The sequence below is a fragment of the Chelonoidis abingdonii genome, chromosome 20 (genome assembly GCF_003597395.2).
Source record: "Chelonoidis abingdonii isolate Lonesome George chromosome 20, CheloAbing_2.0, whole genome shotgun sequence".
NCBI classification, from domain to species: domain Eukaryota; kingdom Metazoa; phylum Chordata; order Testudines; family Testudinidae; genus Chelonoidis; species Chelonoidis abingdonii.
In genome coordinates, this window is record NC_133788.1 from 16,675,630 (window position 1) to 16,692,543 (window position 16,914).

At 41.3% G+C, this 16,914-nt stretch overlaps 1 protein-coding gene across 1 annotated transcript; it reads left to right on the top strand.

Annotated features, from left to right (window-relative positions):
- The first annotated feature begins 6,493 nt into the window (after positions 1-6,493).
- On the top strand, positions 6,494-16,470 carry LOC116824203 (putative ATP-dependent RNA helicase DDX52). Its single transcript, XM_075059559.1, is given in 14 exon segments — positions 6,494-6,535; positions 6,902-6,944; positions 6,947-7,044; positions 7,759-7,855; positions 8,573-8,666; positions 8,846-9,049; positions 9,450-9,540; positions 10,855-10,977; positions 11,236-11,386; positions 11,826-11,901; positions 12,784-12,855; positions 14,005-14,097; positions 15,208-15,259; positions 15,261-16,470. Coding segments are annotated over 14 exon segments (1,254 nt in total). The 5' UTR covers positions 6,494-6,508; the 3' UTR covers positions 15,294-16,470.
- The last annotated feature ends 444 nt before the right edge of the window (positions 16,471-16,914 follow it).

Sequence of the window (16,914 nt, forward strand, 5' to 3'; positions counted from 1 at the left end):
ATCAGCAGCTAAACTCATTATTTTATCAAATTGTTTGTATTGCTCTTCCACCATTTGATACCGTGACACATATGTTCAGTTGCAAACATTCCAAGAGACTGGGTACAGGCCTGGATCCTGCCCTCTGCTTTGAAGGGGCACCAGGGGTTGTGGAGAGGAAAGATGCAAAAAGCTTCTTTTACACTCACAAGCCTCAAGAGTAGGATCCCAGCATAACATCTGGCTACCTCACTGGTCTGCAAACAACAGCTCCAACAATGACGACATAAATTAAATACTGCAATGTACATTTAAGGCATTGCTTCCCAGATAAAAAATATGCACATCTGGGCAGAAAGAAACTTAATTATCTGATGTATATTATTTAGCCTAAATGAATAATTGATGATAAAAGATATATAATCATTGTTAGTACTGATACTAGAATTACAGTACTGCATAAGGATCCCAACTGAGAGCAGGGTGCCAGTGTAGTAGACCCTGTCCAAATGTAAAATAAGAGACATTCTCTGCCCTGAAGAACTTACAGTCTAGACAAGACAAACATAGGGTTAAGGAGGAAGGAATATAACATACAAGCAGAGTGATGATCAACAAACATCTTGTTAGTTCCAAATTTGGGGTTTGGTTTGGTTGTTTTTTGTTTGTTTGCAATCATTTTAATAAATGATCCATCTATTAGATCTCGACTGGGCATGTCCTAATCTATGAGAGGTTTCCTGAAGGAAGGAATAATAAAATGTAAGCATTTGCTAGGCCAAAGCCTAGAAGCAGCAGTACAGAAGGATGCAATCCTGTTTCACAGGCACCCATAGTGCCACCATGTGGTACTAATATTCATATATAGCAATAGGTCATTGAGAATTAAGTATGCATGAGTCCCCCTAATGCCTGGAGGTGACATTTTAAAAAGAGGCTCAGTGATTACTACTGTATTTTTAAATAATGAAACTTCATGAAGATTATCTGTCAGTTAAAAAGACTCCAGATGCAAACAATACCATATAATGAAAGTAAGAGTTACTGTAGTTTGGGGAAATTAATTTCATTTATATAGGCTTTTAAAGACATCACCATCCCACCTACATGACAATTTGATCTGATGTGATTTAATGTTTCAGTAGAACATCATTTGATTCAAGATGGTGTCATTTTAATGCAACAATATCATACTGCCACAATGCAGACATTTTTACACAATAATTTGGCACAATATGACATCTTGTTACAACAGCATCACGTTAAGACAGCTCTGTTGTCAAAATAACGTTTTGTTGCAATATGGTGATGTTTTGGAACAACAGTATCACTTACTGTTACACTGTGATATGACCTTTTGAAAAAAAATGTTTTTTGGATGCAATTTGGTTTACCGCCGTATGGTTAAATTATCTTGCCGCACACGCTGTTGTAGCACTTTACTTACCAGGTCCCTTTTTTCACCAACTAGTGGACAAGTGCATTCTTCAGACTGTGCAATAACATCTTATCTCAAAAAGCTCATAGGGAGACAGTTATGTCCTGATGTAATGATATTTTTAAAGCACATGGGTTACATTTTGATACAGGAGTACTGCACTCTGACAGTAGCAAAGTGATGTGATGTTATTTTGGCTTGATATAATGACCGGGAATCATGATGCACTATCTTGCATTGCAAGGACACCATTACACAGTATTTTGATACAATCTCCAGGACAACACAGTCCAAGCTGTAGCTGCAGCACAGCTCAAAGTTAACAATGATACACATTGTCCAGGAGTGCTCACTATCCAAAGTCAGTGGTGCACCCCAAGACTGCCACACGGCCACTCAAGACGCTATGGCTCGGCGAATACGCAAACGCAAAATAACTAAATGATAGACCATGACGTAGGGGTATTACACCGTCCCGTGATGTTGTAATGTGATCACGTGTCACCGTGATGCAATGCTGCCTTGCAACGTGTTGCTATGATGTCATTACATTGCACTGTGATCATGTGATGCTGTCACAGCATCACGTCACACTGCAGTGTGTTGCTATGACATCACATCACCCTGGGAGCAGCCGGGCAAAGCCACATGGACAGGGCTGCGAGGGACCCGAAGCTGACACGTGCCCTGGGGGAAAGGGACTTTCCGGCCTTGACCTAGCCGGAAGTGACGATTTTCTCCTCCCAGACCCACCTTTGTGGAGCAACCGGCAGCCCTCGGCCGCACAGCATGCCGGGTAGCGCCGCGTTCCGGCCCATGCGCAGAGCTGAGCATGCTGGGAAGTGCCTCGCCGCCGCGGTGCATGCTGGGGAAAGATGGATGCCTACGGGCTCTTCCGGCAGCTGGGGGCTGGCGCCAGGTTCGATGTGAAGCGCTTCAGCCAGGACGCCCGGCGCTTCAAGGTACCGCCCGGGGCCGGGGCCGGGCCAACCCCGTCCCGTCCCGTCCCGTCCCCGCTGCGAGCCGGCGCCTGGCTCCGCCCGCCCTCGTGGTTCTGTCCCCCCGGCTCCGGCGTGATGGGCTGGTTCTGGCGCCTTGGTCGATCTCCCGGCCCCTGGCTCTGGCCCTGAGTCTCGGCCCAATCCCCAGGGGCGGGTCTCTAGCTGGGTGCCCAGTCCTGGCCTCTGGTATTGCTAAGTGGCTGGTCCTGATGCCTGCCCGGTTCTGTCTCTGACCCTGATGGTTCCCCCGCCCAGATTCTGGTTCTGCCCCCCCCCCCCGTCCTGGCTGGATGATCTGGCCCCAGGATCCCTTCCTCGGTTCCTGGTTCTGGTCCACTTTGGTGTTTGTTAGAATAGTCAGTGCAAAGCACTTTTCATTGATATTGGAACAGTTAATTCGGTCGGTTGAGTTCGTTCTTTCTTTTTTTTAAATTTCAGGTGATAAAAGTGAGAGACAGTGAATTTGACACTCCAGAGAGTCTTGACTTTTTTGGAAGCAAAGATACAAAGCATCCAAATATTTCTGAAAATGGCCTGGGAACAAATGGCTCCAAGAAATCCAAAGTTAAAATACAGCCACTTGAATCACACATGGATGAGAAAGCAGATGACTCAGAAGAGAGGCTTAATGCAGGGACTGCAAGGAAGAGAAAACAAGACACAGGGAACTTTGAAGGGAAGAAAAGGAAGCGAAAGACCCAAGGTAGTGAGATTTTTCTCTTCTGTACAAGAGAATGTTCTAATTGCTTACATAACAGAAACTGAACTTCAGTAACAAATCTGAGAAATCTGACTTGTATGAAGCAGTGTAGGAATTACGAAGCAAAAGAAATTTCTAACACTAATAAATTGGGTTATAACAAATGCCATGAAAATCCTTTGAAGGAATACAAGCTCTAAAAGACTAGTACTTGATTCTTGTCGTTGCTTTAAATATCTGCTATGCAAAGGTAATTTTTAAAACAACAGTCTTCTTAATTACTTGCTTTTTGAGTTAATTTTCTTACTAAGATTAATTTAAAAATAAGTTGTTCACTGATGTCTTTGTATTTTAGTAATATTGAACTCTGATAACACTGTCTAGATAGTCCCATTCTGTTTTTAAAAAAAGAAGAGGAAGAGGTGCCAGGATGCTGCAGAATTTTTCCATCTAAATTAGCTAACTGCTGAAGTCTCTTGAAGCCTGATGGCCAACAATTTTGTTCCAGTATAACTGTGTTGGTTTTGGGAGTGGATGCAGTTATGCTGGAATAAAGGAGCCTTATATGGGTTTAGCTTATTCCCTTTCCTGTACGGGACTAAGTTATGCCAGTATGAGCACACTTGTACTAGCACAACTGCCTCAGCTCTAGGGATGTCGTCCTGTACACAAGGCCATGAGGTCTTATCTGAATTCTGCCAGGGGGCTATGCTTATAGTTGTGACTGAGCGGTATTCTTCTCTGTTTAGTTTAGTAGTTAGGTTGGAGGTGTAGGGTTCTTTTCAGTTAGGTCTTCTAGGATGCAATTATGATTATATCTGGATGCAAACCATATTAGTCTATAGGTAGGAGAAGTAATAACTCCACAGAAAAAAGAATACGTCTTTATATGCTTTCTCACTTAATGATAAAACAGTAAGGCCAGGTCATGTGATAGACTTTTGTTGGTATAGCTACGTCTGTCGGGTGTGAAGAGGTGAGGGCCCTGACTGGTATAGCTGTGCCAGCAGACGCCCCTAGGATAGACACAGTTATACTGGCAGTTCTGCACTTTTACCAGTATAAGTTGTTTACATTGTGGGGGCAGTTTTACTATGTTGGTACAACTCTCAGCTTTGCCAATAAAAAATTGCATCTATGCTAGGAGCATTTTAACAGTACAGGAATACCAGTATATGGGCAAAGGGCTCCTGCTGTAAGTCATGAAATTGCATATCACCACCACTGCTCTTCTGATATCTTGTATCTAGCATGATTGAATATTGAAAACAATAGTCAATTAATTTATTTAACATATGGCATGGAATAATTGTAGTAAAATAATGGAAGTGAGAGCATTATTTATTGAATAAATTATTCTTGAGTTCAGCTCTTCTTGTATTACTTTTCCATAACTTTCAGATGTTTTTTTCTTTTTAGATTGCAAACTTGTGGGGGTGGGGGCAAACATCTTTATCATCAGATGTTAGGAATGGCAATATATGAAAACCTGTAGGAGAACACTTTAACCTCCCTGGCGACACAATAGCAGATCTTAAGGTGGCCATACTGCAGCAAAAAAAACTTCAGGACCAGACTTCAAAGAGAAACTGCTGAGCTTTAGTTCATCTGCAAATTTGACGACACCAGCTCAGGATTAAACAAAGACTGTGAATGGCTTGCCAGCTACAAAACCAGTTTCTCCTCCCTTGGTTTTCACACCTCAACTGCTAGAACAGGGCCTCATCCTTCTGATGAACAACCTCGTTATCTCTAGCTTGGCTTCTTGCCTGCCATATATATACCTGCCCTGAAATTCCACTACATCACTGAAGTGGTGTTTCAACCACACAAAGCTCATCTCCAAAACATCTGGTTATATAAGTTGCACAGGATTTTTGTATCTTTTCATCCCCCCTACAGTCCTTTAAATACCAGTACTTCTATGGGTTGGATAATGAAGATGAATAGATTGCGATCAATACAACATCTTAGAATTGGTCTGCTAATTTATTTTTGATAAAATCTGGGAAGTTACCGCTACATTCTTGGCCAGAAGCAGCTGGAGAATTTTTCTGGCTAGCTGAGTTCAGGGCCTAATGAAATAATCTTGCCAGAATGGCAGAACTAAGGCGAGCCTCAACCATTGGATGGGAAACGTTACCATTGACTTCATTGGTCTTAAAGTCCAAGTCCTATGTCAATTCCTCTATTACGTTATTCTTTGACTTGATATTGTATATCTATCATTTTTTTTAATAATGCACATTCATTGAAATTTAGAACCTATTTCAGTCATTCTGTTGTGGAAAATGATGGGATATGTGGATGTCCTCTTTGAAACAAAGATTAAAGATACAAGAAAAAGCAGGAAGAAACCCACTGCGGAGAAACTGGAAACAACTGAGACAGCAAAGGGTAAAGGCTGCTTATTTAAATGTAGCTAAAAATAGCTGTGTGGTTCACTTGTATGAGCATGTCATCTGGAAGCTGCAGTTATTTGCTGCGTATGTCTTTTTGTTTGATGAAGTCAGTATAGTGTGACAAAGAATTGAAAATTTATCCAATTTTCGCTAACGCAGAAATGTTCATAACTCTGAACAAACTTATGGTTGTTATTGAACATTGAATATAATACGCTTTGAACGTTACTATGCAGAAGAAAAATTTGTGTTTCTCTTTTATTTTTAGTAGTTTACGTTTAACACAATATTGTATTTACGTTTTTTTTTTTTTGTATCTGTGCTTACCTGATGTGTACTCCCTGTTCCTATGAAGTGTGTGGTGACTGGTCAGCGTCTACTGTATTCCTATGTGTAATTAAGCACGCGAATAGTCTTTGCCAGATCACTGTCTTTATTCGTAGTAATAGCAGCTGTTAATGGAGGAACTTAAATGCTGACAATAAGCTCTAAAGGTTGTGACTTGCTGTAATTTTCATTCTAGGAGAATGGTTTAAAACGTATTAAGGTGAAAATATTTAGAGCAATTATGGGTATTTTTGGGAGGCATCCTGGTTGGTTGTTAAGAGAACAGGAAATTGGGAATCAGAGACTTGATCAGAAACTTGAAAATAGCGCTCAACTCTCCCTGTGTGAAACTTGTTCAAGTCACATTTCACATCTGTAAAATAATACCTTCGTAAAGGTGTATGAGGCTAATCAATTTATCTGAAAATGTACTATTGGAGAACAGTGGCTGCTATTCTTTTCTTGACATGTTGTGTTAATCTTTACATTTTGCCTTACTAGATTAAACATTCAGGAAATAACACAAGATTAATATCAAGGAACAGATCTCCCTGAACCCAGTTGCCACATTTGAGCAGCTTTCAAGCAGAATATAAAATCCTGCCTAAAAATAATGCCAGAATATTCAAGCTGCTGGCTTCCAGGTCCCTACGCCATTCAGATGCAAACCATTCCAGTCATGCTTCAAGTCTTCCTTGTACTACATTGATATACAATGAGATGGTATGACTCGAGACAGAGAGTTCCCATTCGGAACATGAAATGTTATTTTAAATAGAGTAAACATAGATACTGTAGTTCATACTCAAATCTTGTGATGGTATAGCTATGGAAATCTATATGTTAACTTCCCTCAAATTCAGGATCTTCTATTGCTAGGAAGGCAGTTACAATATAACCAACTTGCAGTAGTGCAAATATTGTTGAGGTAAAACACCAGTGTGAGAGCTTACTTCTGCATTTCCTGATTGATGGATTATTTTATTAATGCAGCTTTTTGCATCATAAAAACACTAAATGTAAATGTTCAGCTTTTTTCTGTGGTAGATTCTAGGGTCGGAACTTCTGTGCTTCAGCTCCCACTGGATCAGGAAAGACTTGGCTTTTAGCTTCCTATTTATAAACACATCTGAACAACCTATGAATAAAGGATTTAGAGCTCTGATCTATCACCTTACCCCGAGAACTTGCTAGTCAGTAGAGATTTTTTAATTGCCATAGAATAGTTATGCACTGTTTCATTGTAAGTACTCCCATATTCTGGTTTCAGAAAAAGAGCTTGCGTGGACCTGTTTTTCTTTCCTTACCCTCAGAATTTATCTGCATAAAATTCAAATGTATATGAAGAATGTTTAAAGAAATCGAACAAAAGGTTCACGTTTGTCTTCTATGCCTACTATGCTTGGGGTATTATGAAATTGTAAAACATGGTTAGAACGGAGACTGGACTGAAGACTCCTGATTTTGTTTAAAATTCCATTACAACTTTTTAAACAGTTATGCTCCAGACAATAGCACAGGAGATGTTGTGCTACTTTCTTTCTGTATTTGAGGCAAACATCCTTTTAAAAGTCTTAACTCATAGTATCAATTTCTGCTTTGTTCGTGAGTTCCATTTTACATCAGTGGAGTTTGTGTATGTAGTGAGAGCAGCCAGTAGAGTCACAATGTGGTGTGCAGACCCATGGGGAGAATTTTGTGCAAGTGAATAATTCATGTGGTTGGAAGCCTGTAGTTTTGTGTGTCAAAAATTACTTCAGTTTAAAAGTTGGTTGTTTTTTCCCGCAAGACGATCTGATCTGATTGTTTTTGAAGCCATATATGTATTACACTCTGTGTAGCGGTTTGTGTGTACTTTTTGTTGTTTGTTGTGTTCCAAGCTATCCCACCATGTATTGTTGTATATTTCAGACCCACGAAGTGGTAAAGCTGTCTGAGGGACTGAGCAGAATACATATGATCCATAAAGCAACTGAAAGCAACCAGAAGTTTGGGCCAAATCATCTAAATTGGTAATTCATTCTAATGACTGCATAGGGATTCTCTGAAGTCTTTGAAATCTACCCAAGTTTTAAGTGATGTATGATTTAAACAGGTCAGTAAAGTGCCATCCAAGTCCCTGTAGTTATTGGCTTCGGAATACAATATCCTTGGAATCAAGACATTTAAAAAAGGTGGGAGGAAGAGGAAATAGCTCCAGAAAATTAAAAAGGGTGAAGAGATACCTCTGCTGTACCAAAACAAATGCCACTTGGAATACGGGGAAAGCGCTTGGGGTGGTGAGGAGAAAACAAGCGTTTAACTAAACTGTGCTGTGTCCTCAGTTGTGGGATACAGGCATGTAGCTGAGTTTGGTTCTTGAAAGCAGAGGTGGCACCCTTCAGTGCTTTGTGGGGCTTATTAATGCAGAATCATTGGGCTCTGCCATCGAATCTTGTCCACCGCCACGTTGTGAACTATATTCTACTTAACAAGACTTTAGTTATATAACCTCTGGATGTTAACACATCCTCACAACGTCCTTATGTTTAAAGTTAATAAAATAAATGAACAGCTCCATTTTTACAGATGGTAATCAAACACAGGAGATGACCTACACTGATTTGCTGAGAGGCCTTGGCGAGTCACTTCAACAGATTAGTGCTCGTGGATCCAAGGCTGTGCTTCAGACCATGCTGCATATCTATTTCAAGAAACACCCGCCCCCCCCCCGCTTCTCTTTAACATTATTTTGCTTTTTCTGTAGATATACTAGTGACTACTCCAAACAGACTCATTTATTTGCTGAAACAAGATCCTCCAGTCATAGACTTGACAAGGTATGAAGAGGGGTTTTTTAAAGTTTGTTTTTGCTAGTGACTTTCTTCCTGTCAGAATCTCTGAACAAGTGCTAGAACTATGCATGCACAAAATTTAAACCTATGATGTCCTTTCAGGACTTGTATTTTTCTCCCGTATAAGCTGCTACTATTGAACAGAAAAATCTTGTTTTTCCTAGAGTTGAATGGTTGGTGGTTGATGAGTCAGACAAACTATTTGAAGATGGGAAGTCGGGGTTCAGAGACCAGTTAGCCTCCATTTTCCTGGCATGCACGTCCCATGTTGTCAAAAGAGCCTTGTTCAGCGCAACCTTTGCATTCGATGTAGAGCAATGGTGCAAACTCAACCTGGACAATATCATTTTGGTGTCTGTTGGAGCAAGGTAAGTGTGCAGGTATTGACTCGGTCGTCTTTCTTGTGGGATCTCCTGTCTCATTCAGCCAGCTGTTGGCCCCTACATAGGCAGAGAACTACTTGCATCTCTTCTCCGTTTAGTTCTATATTCATCAGCTGTTCAACTGCTGCCACAGTTTCAGCATCTCAACGATCAGATCTGCGGGGCAATATTATGCATGTATGGGTCCTTTTTGTGCAACAGGGGAAGGTAGTGTTCTGCTTTGAGTATTTAATCACTCAGAGTAGGGAGCATTACCTTGAGGAGGAGGGTGTATTGGAGAAATTACTGCAAGACGTGAAGTATTTCTTTTCTCAGTAGTAAAATTCTTATACCTGTGAGACACTAACAATGACTTCTTTGTGTGTGATTTGATTTTTTGTTTCAGAAACGCTGCAGCGGAGACAGTAGATCAAGAGCTCTTGTTTGTTGGCTCAGAGACAGGAAAACTACTGGCAATGAGAGACCTAGTTAAAAAGGTAGTTATGGGTGACAGAGCACCTTCTTCCCTGCTTATTAACTTACTAACGCAGCTGCAGTGCACAATGTGCTGCTTTGGAAAAAGAGCGAATGTATATTTTGGTCTCTGTTTTTTAACTCAGAGTCACATAAAATAGAGACGGAATTTCTACGGTTCATTGTCAAGTAAATTTTACTTGAAAATGTGTTGTTGTTGTTGTTGTTGTTTTGTAGTTGTGTAGCCACTCAATTCTTTCTTCAAGGTCAGGGTGGGCAAACTTTTTGGCCTGAGGGCTGCATTGGGTTTCTGTAATTGTATGAAGGGCTGGTTAGGGGATGTTGTGCCTCCCCAAACAGCCATGTGTGGCCTGGCCCCCACCCCCTATCTACCCCCTCCCCCACTTCTCACCCTCTGACAGCCCCCCCAGACCCTGCCCCATCCAACCCCCCCTTCTCTCTGTCCCCTGCTTGCCCCCAGACCCTCTGCCCATAACTGCCCCCCACTGCACCATCCAACCCCCCTCTTCTTCCTGACAGCCTCACCCCCAGGACCCCTGCCCCATCCAACCCCTCCTTCTCTCTGTCCCATGACTGCCCCTGGAACCCCTGTCCCCCACCATCACATCCAACCCTTCCTCTCCTTCCTGATTGCTCCCCCAGAACCCCTGCCTCCATTCAACCCCCTTATTCCCCGCCCACTCACCACCCCAACCCGTCCACACCCCTGGCCCCTGACCACCACCCCCAAACTCCCCTGCCCTCTATCCAACCCCACTCCCTGCCCCCTTACCGTGCTGCCTGGAGCACCGGTGGCTGGCACCGTGGCTGCACCAGGACAGGCAGCCATGCCGCCCGACTGAAACCAGCCATGCATCATGTGCTGGGCCGGGCTCTGCAGCTGCGCTGCCCCAGGAGCTCGCAGCCTGCCACCCAGAACCTTGTGCTGGGGCCGTGGTGAGCTGAGGCTGTGGGGGAGGGGGGAACAGCAGGGGAGGGGCCGGGGGGTAGCCTCTCGGGCCAGGCGCTCAGGGGCTGGGCAGGAGGGTTTCGCGGGTCATAGTTTGCCCACCTCTGTTCTAAATTGAAAAATAGATTGTTGCTTTCTATGTTGCAAATTTAGTCCTCATCCCAAAGCCCAGGTGTAATGCATCTAAGTCAGAATCTGATTAATCCAGGCCTCAGGAGAGTTTTGTCAGGCAAAAATCACCGTCTGAAATGTAAACTATGCAGGCGGATTAAATCCATGGCAGCACAGTACTGAAGGTGAACTGAAGTGGGAAAAGGACTTGTAAGCAGAAACCTTGAGAGCCTTAAACAAGCTTGTTCTCTTGCAGGGATTCACTCCTCCTGTCCTTGTTTTTGTGCAGTCCATTGAAAGGGCTAAAGAGCTCTTCCATGAGCTCATTTACGAAGGGATCAATGTGGATGTCATCCATGCAGACAAAACACAGCAACAGGTAGGAGTCGGTAAATGCAGTTGTCTTGTACAGAAACTGTTCAGAAAGCAGATTGTACAAGCTGTCGTGTAAAAACTAGAACATCCATCTGCGGTAGTTGCGTGACAAGTGGTCTTGTGTCATGACTGTGTGGTCTTTTGTTTGAAGAGAGGGTAGGAATTGGACGTACTGTTTAGTATGATGGTGGCAGATATCAATACCTCTTCCGTTCTCAAACTGCTAATTAGAAGGTCACTTACACAATTTGTGTTTCGCCAGAGAGATAATGTGGTGCACAGTTTCAGAGCTGGAAAGATTTGGGTGCTCATCTGCACAGCCTTGCTAGCACGAGGGATTGACTTCAAAGGAGTGAATATGGTCATTAACTATGACTTCCCAACCAGTGCCGTGGAGTACATCCACAGGATAGGTGAGTAAGCGTTCTTGGACAAAGCAGGATGTGTGGACTCGTTCTCTGTCTGTGTTAGCTTTTGAATAGAGAGTGTTGTCTGGTGTTTAGAGTAGAAATCTTGCCATCAAGCCTTCTGGATTACCCCAACTCTGACACTGACTCTGCTACATCATTTAACCTACTTCATGCCTCCGTTCGTCCATCCGTAAAACTGGGTTTCTCGCATACCTCCAAGAGGTTTTATGATCCTTAATTCTTGTTTGTAAAGTGTTTTTATATCCTTCATAGTTGCAACTTGTTACTCTTACTCATGATGAACTACGTGGCTAAGTGAAAACTGCTAAGTCATGTATTGGCAAACTGCACTTGGTGATAGTTAGGGAGGAAGAATTACTTCTTCATTAAGCTGCTGGAAAGTATTAAAGTAAAAACTCTTAACTTTATTGGTCTTTGACAGGTCGTACTGGAAGAGCAGGACACACAGGAAAAGCAGTTACCTTTTTTACTGAAGATGATAAACCTTTATTACGAAGGTAAATTGGGAAATGTGACAGTGATCCTCCTTAAGTTTCACTCCCACGTTGCAGGATCCTTTCTCAGGACAAACAATTACCAAATGGTTGTGCATTTGGTATTAAATTCCTTACCCCAGCATAAAAGTTTCAGTTCTCAGCTCTCCATATTTGGACTTACAAGGTGATCTGTCACCAAATTACCCTTTAGTGTGGGAACCTTAACCTTGATATGTTTTGTGAATGCACTGATAGAGAATTCAGTGTCTTCTCACTTGCTGCACTCAAACCCAATAATCGCAATACAAGGGACTGATATATTAACAGCACAGTTTATAAGCATACAGTGAAATATCAGGGCTCACTGGTGGAATTGGTGATCGTGTGACTTTTTAATAGCAGTAAGGTCAATGCAATTGACCTGGTCTGCTACGTAACTGTGGGTGCTATTTTTTTCGTCCTCCTAAGTCTCTTGCCTTGCACTATCAAACAAAACTGCTGATAGTTTTTTCAAGAATCTTCTGCGTTCTGCAGTGGTTTTGAACCTATGGTCCTAGTCTCATCCCTCAGCCTACTGATGCTTGTGAATTAAGTCTTTGGCAAAACTTTCCTTTTTGGCTTCTCATTACTCCAGTCATTTACCTACCATAGTTACTATACTAATGGAATTTTAGTTTCAGTTCATTACAAGCCAGTGAACTTGAGTGTTTCGTTTTCATCTGTATCATTTGATTGTTACTGTTTTCTCTTTCTGCTTCAGACTTCCCTGGCTCATTTCTTTTCCTTGCAGATGAGAGAAGTAACTTAACTACTTCCTAGAAATAGTTGTTCTGCATTAAATAACAAGATATCTACTCAGTAATTCAGTACTTTGTTTGATATTTCCCCCTCCCTCTCTTCCAGTGTAGCCAATGTTATCCAGCAGGCTGGCTGTCCTGTGCCAGACTACATAAAAGCCTTCCACAAACTGCAAAGGTAAGGTTACTTTAGTTCTCCCTTGTGATTTGTGTGATATTTGAGATTAGGAGAGTTGCAAGCAATCTGTTAGATATTGCTCTTTCTGTGCAGGTGCTTTCAACTTTTCTTCATACGTATTGTCAGAATTAATATTCGACATTTGTTATGAAAGGTAGTTAAAATGGTGGCGGGGGGGGTGAAGTTTGATGTTGGCCTCTTGTTTGTAGCACCAGGTGCATTGAATAGATGTGAGCAAAACACATTAGTAAACATAATTAAATTACGTCTTGTGTGGATAAAAGCAGGACAAGAGAGACTTCCAAAACTTAACTTCTTTAGTAGTTTGAATTTAACAAATCAAATACAGATATTTTCATTTTTAGTCTGGATGATTATGTTGGACAGTTAGAAACAAAACAAGGAATGTTTTGCTGTAAGGGAATATGATTCCAGTTTTTCTTCCTTCTGATTATTTTACATGTTTACATGGGTAAATTTATAGCTGCACTTTTAGGAATAAAAATAGCTGTTCCCAGAGTTTCTTTTTTAAGAAAGCACTTGTCTTAAATTCTGTAAAAACAATTATGTCCTTTGAATCCTCAGGTTTCTAAGAATCCGCTCCTAGCATCCCCGTTTTGCATAGGTGGCGCTCATTGCAGGTTCAGAGCTCTAATGAGCATAAAATCCTGGAGGACTGCCAGCCTCTAACAGTGCCCAACTGCTAAGATTGTTTCTGGACGTTTGCTGAAATTTTCAATGTGTTTGTTTCTAAAAAACAAAACAAAATAAAATACTATTTGTATCTTTTTTTTCATATAGGTCTGACCACTTCTAACACAAAGCTAGAAATCTGTTTATATATACCATTGTCCACATGTGTTTCAGCAATGCATACTATTTTTAAAACCTATTTAAAATAAAGATGGGCTTAATTCTCCAGAGGGAGGCAGCCACTCTGGGGCAAGGACAGAGAAGGGGAAACTCCAAAAAAGCAGGCTAGCTGAATTGTTAAATCCTTGGAATAAACCAGCTGTACAAAATTTGCATTAGTTGTTGGGAATTATTTTTTGGAGGATCTGCAGGTATTGTAAGTACCTAGTATTATTTCAGATGTTGAGCTTGCCTTTAACAGAGCCTTAATCTTATTTTCCTAAATGCCATATTCAGCAAACAAAAGAAGAAACTGATTAAGAAACCACTGGAAAGGGAGCACATTCGTACCACTCCTCAGTACTTACTAGAAAAAGCCAAGAAAAAAAAGTACGTACCGTAGTTTCTTTCTAAAGGGCCTGAGGGATAATCTGTTTTTATTTACCTATAGGGAGAGAGTGAACTTCAGATTTTTAAAAAAAGAGAAAATTGTATGTAAATTTGCTGTTTACATGGATAGCTCAATTTACAGCTCTAGATACATTATCCACAACATAGGTCCAGCAGTGGCACCAGCGGTGCAAGCTTCCCCATGTTTCCCTGTCAGTGTGCTTCATACCTGAACTGGATGGCTCAACTCTGGTCCAATCTCAGTAACCAATTCAGTCCTTGACCTCTCTGCTGAGACTGCTAGTAAGGGTGCCAATTTACGGTGGTGACTCTTCGTGCGAACATCTGTTCATTGGGAACCAGATTGAGGCCAATAATTCCTTTTACATGCCACCAAACAACTATTGAATGGTAGCGATTCAGCTCATTTTGAAGCTGGGTTGAATTTGAACCTGTGACCTTGAAGTATAGCTCTCCAGACAGCTGTCAATCACCCAAGCCAATCCACTCTCCTTCCTGGAAGTTTTTAAAGAATATGAAATATTAACAGAAATAACAAACCTGTAGTCACCATTCACGGTGGCTTAACCTCTGCAGTCAAGAATGCCTAGAATCTGTCTGTCTCTGGGCCAGTGGAACAGATTTCCAAGGGCTTGGGCTTGACTGACAGAGACACACGTCTCAGTGTGACATAAGATGAAGAGAAACAATTGCTGATTTGAAGAGGCAAAAGAAGGTTGCTGGATCGTACACTGGGTTACTACAAATGATGAATGTTTAAATGATGATGGCATAAACTCATCCCTATTTTAGGACCATATGAAACTGGTTTATTGGTCTAATTTGAGTCCCTGTTTGTGTACGTGGGGATCTGGCACAGTTTGGTCACAAAGGCCCAGTACTGCATTAGAGATAAACACATCTGAAGATTGTTGCTGTTAGATGCTTGTTTTATATTAAGTGCACTGAATGTTAAGTCTGCAATGTAAGTAGGCAAAAAGACATCAGTAATGGGAGGCTAATGAGTGGTTCAGATTCGTGGGTCATCTTTCAAGTATAAATACGCTTGGATGCATTAATCTCTAATTTGTTATTCTTTCTTTCTCTTAGGAAAATTATCCAGAAAAATATTAAGGAAAAGAAACCCAAGGAAGCAAACAAATGACTCTCAATTACAGACTGGTCCAGAAAGTTGACTGCATTGTGTGAATGATCCTGCCACCTGACAAACTGAGTTTGAAACTACTCACCTATTCGAATCTTAGACATGGAAAATGTAGGATGGCAGCAAAGGATTGGGGAAAGAGACCGTGATCACTCACTGCCAACATTTCTTCCCTTTTTTATATATATTTAGTATTAACGCAAGAAAACTCTTAATGGAACACTGGTGGAGGATGTCCATCAGAGTACTTCTTATAGAAGTGCAAGAGCGTGCTCCTGTAATGAAATACCCCAAGCATCCGAGCAGTTGCTCACAAATAGCATCTGCTTGGGTTATAAGTATTATGTGGTTCATTATCGTTTCTTGAGAACACTGTTTATTCTAGATTGAGGTATAAAACCACCCTTCGAATGTTTTCTGAAGTTATAGCTAAGGGGGTCAGATAGGTAAGATCAGAGCACATAAGCTTTACTATTGTGCTGGGTAAGGACAGCTGTTGAAGATTTCCTTAAGCACATTGTTTCTGTTCATTTTGCATACAGGATAGACTTTAAAGACGCAGTCTTAAAACTATATTTACTTTTTTTTTTTTTTTTTTGGCCATATAAATCAATTTGAAATAGATGTGTGGCATCACTTACAGCAGTAGAAAGGGACAGGAAAGCATATCAAACAATTGTAAAAACACCACTGAAGCTTTATTGTAGGGGTAATCTTAAACCTCAAAACAGAATAAACAGGACCTTCAGAAGGAGAGTTCTAAAACAAAGATTCTTCAGTCTGTTCATATATCCTGTGCAGAACATGTATGCAGACATATCTTTGATTTGTTACGTAAGAAAAGGAAGACCGCCCCCCCCCCCCCACACCCTTCATTCTGCTCTCTCTTCACTTGTTAAACCCACTCTGTTCATACACTGTTTCCTTACCATGTAGTTCTAACAGTGGGGTAGTGGCTGCTTCTTGACAAGGATGATCCTTTCACATGTGACTGTCGTTGTTATTGGATAGCTCTGCATCAATACACTCTCACTAAGAGTTCCATCTCCTCCAGGCTTTGTCACCGTTAATCCATTTTGTAAATGGATCCCAGCCATGCATACATTATCTACTATAGGCTACTGCTGATTGTTCTGTTGAAGTCTGTAGCCATTTTCTAAGGTACAAGTTTTGTAAAGTAAGACAAAATAAAAACTGATCAACAGTCACTTCAGATTCCTGCTTATTTCCAAGTTAGGCTCAGATTACGTGACTTTTCACACGTCTGTTGTATGATGCCTATAAAACAATACATTTATTAGGAATTATGTAGAAATTGGTGTCTTGTTCTGAAATTTAATCTGTCTGAATTCATATATGCACCTATCATCTAAAAGATTTCCCCAGTTCAATAATATTGAGTCCCTACTAAAAGTCATAGAGGACCTTAGAGCTCTCAGAAAAATACCAACAGATGCCAGTTGGAGGTAAAAATTATAATGGGAAGTGTTTGGCAATCTTAAATAGAAGGGTTACCACCACTTCCCCATAATAACACTACCAAATTGTAACTGTCAGCGTACCAGTTGCTGTGGTGCATGCTAAAGGATAGGAGTAACAGGAAGAAAACGATTAGCTCGTGGTCCTGGGTGAAATTCCTGGTCACTGTCTTG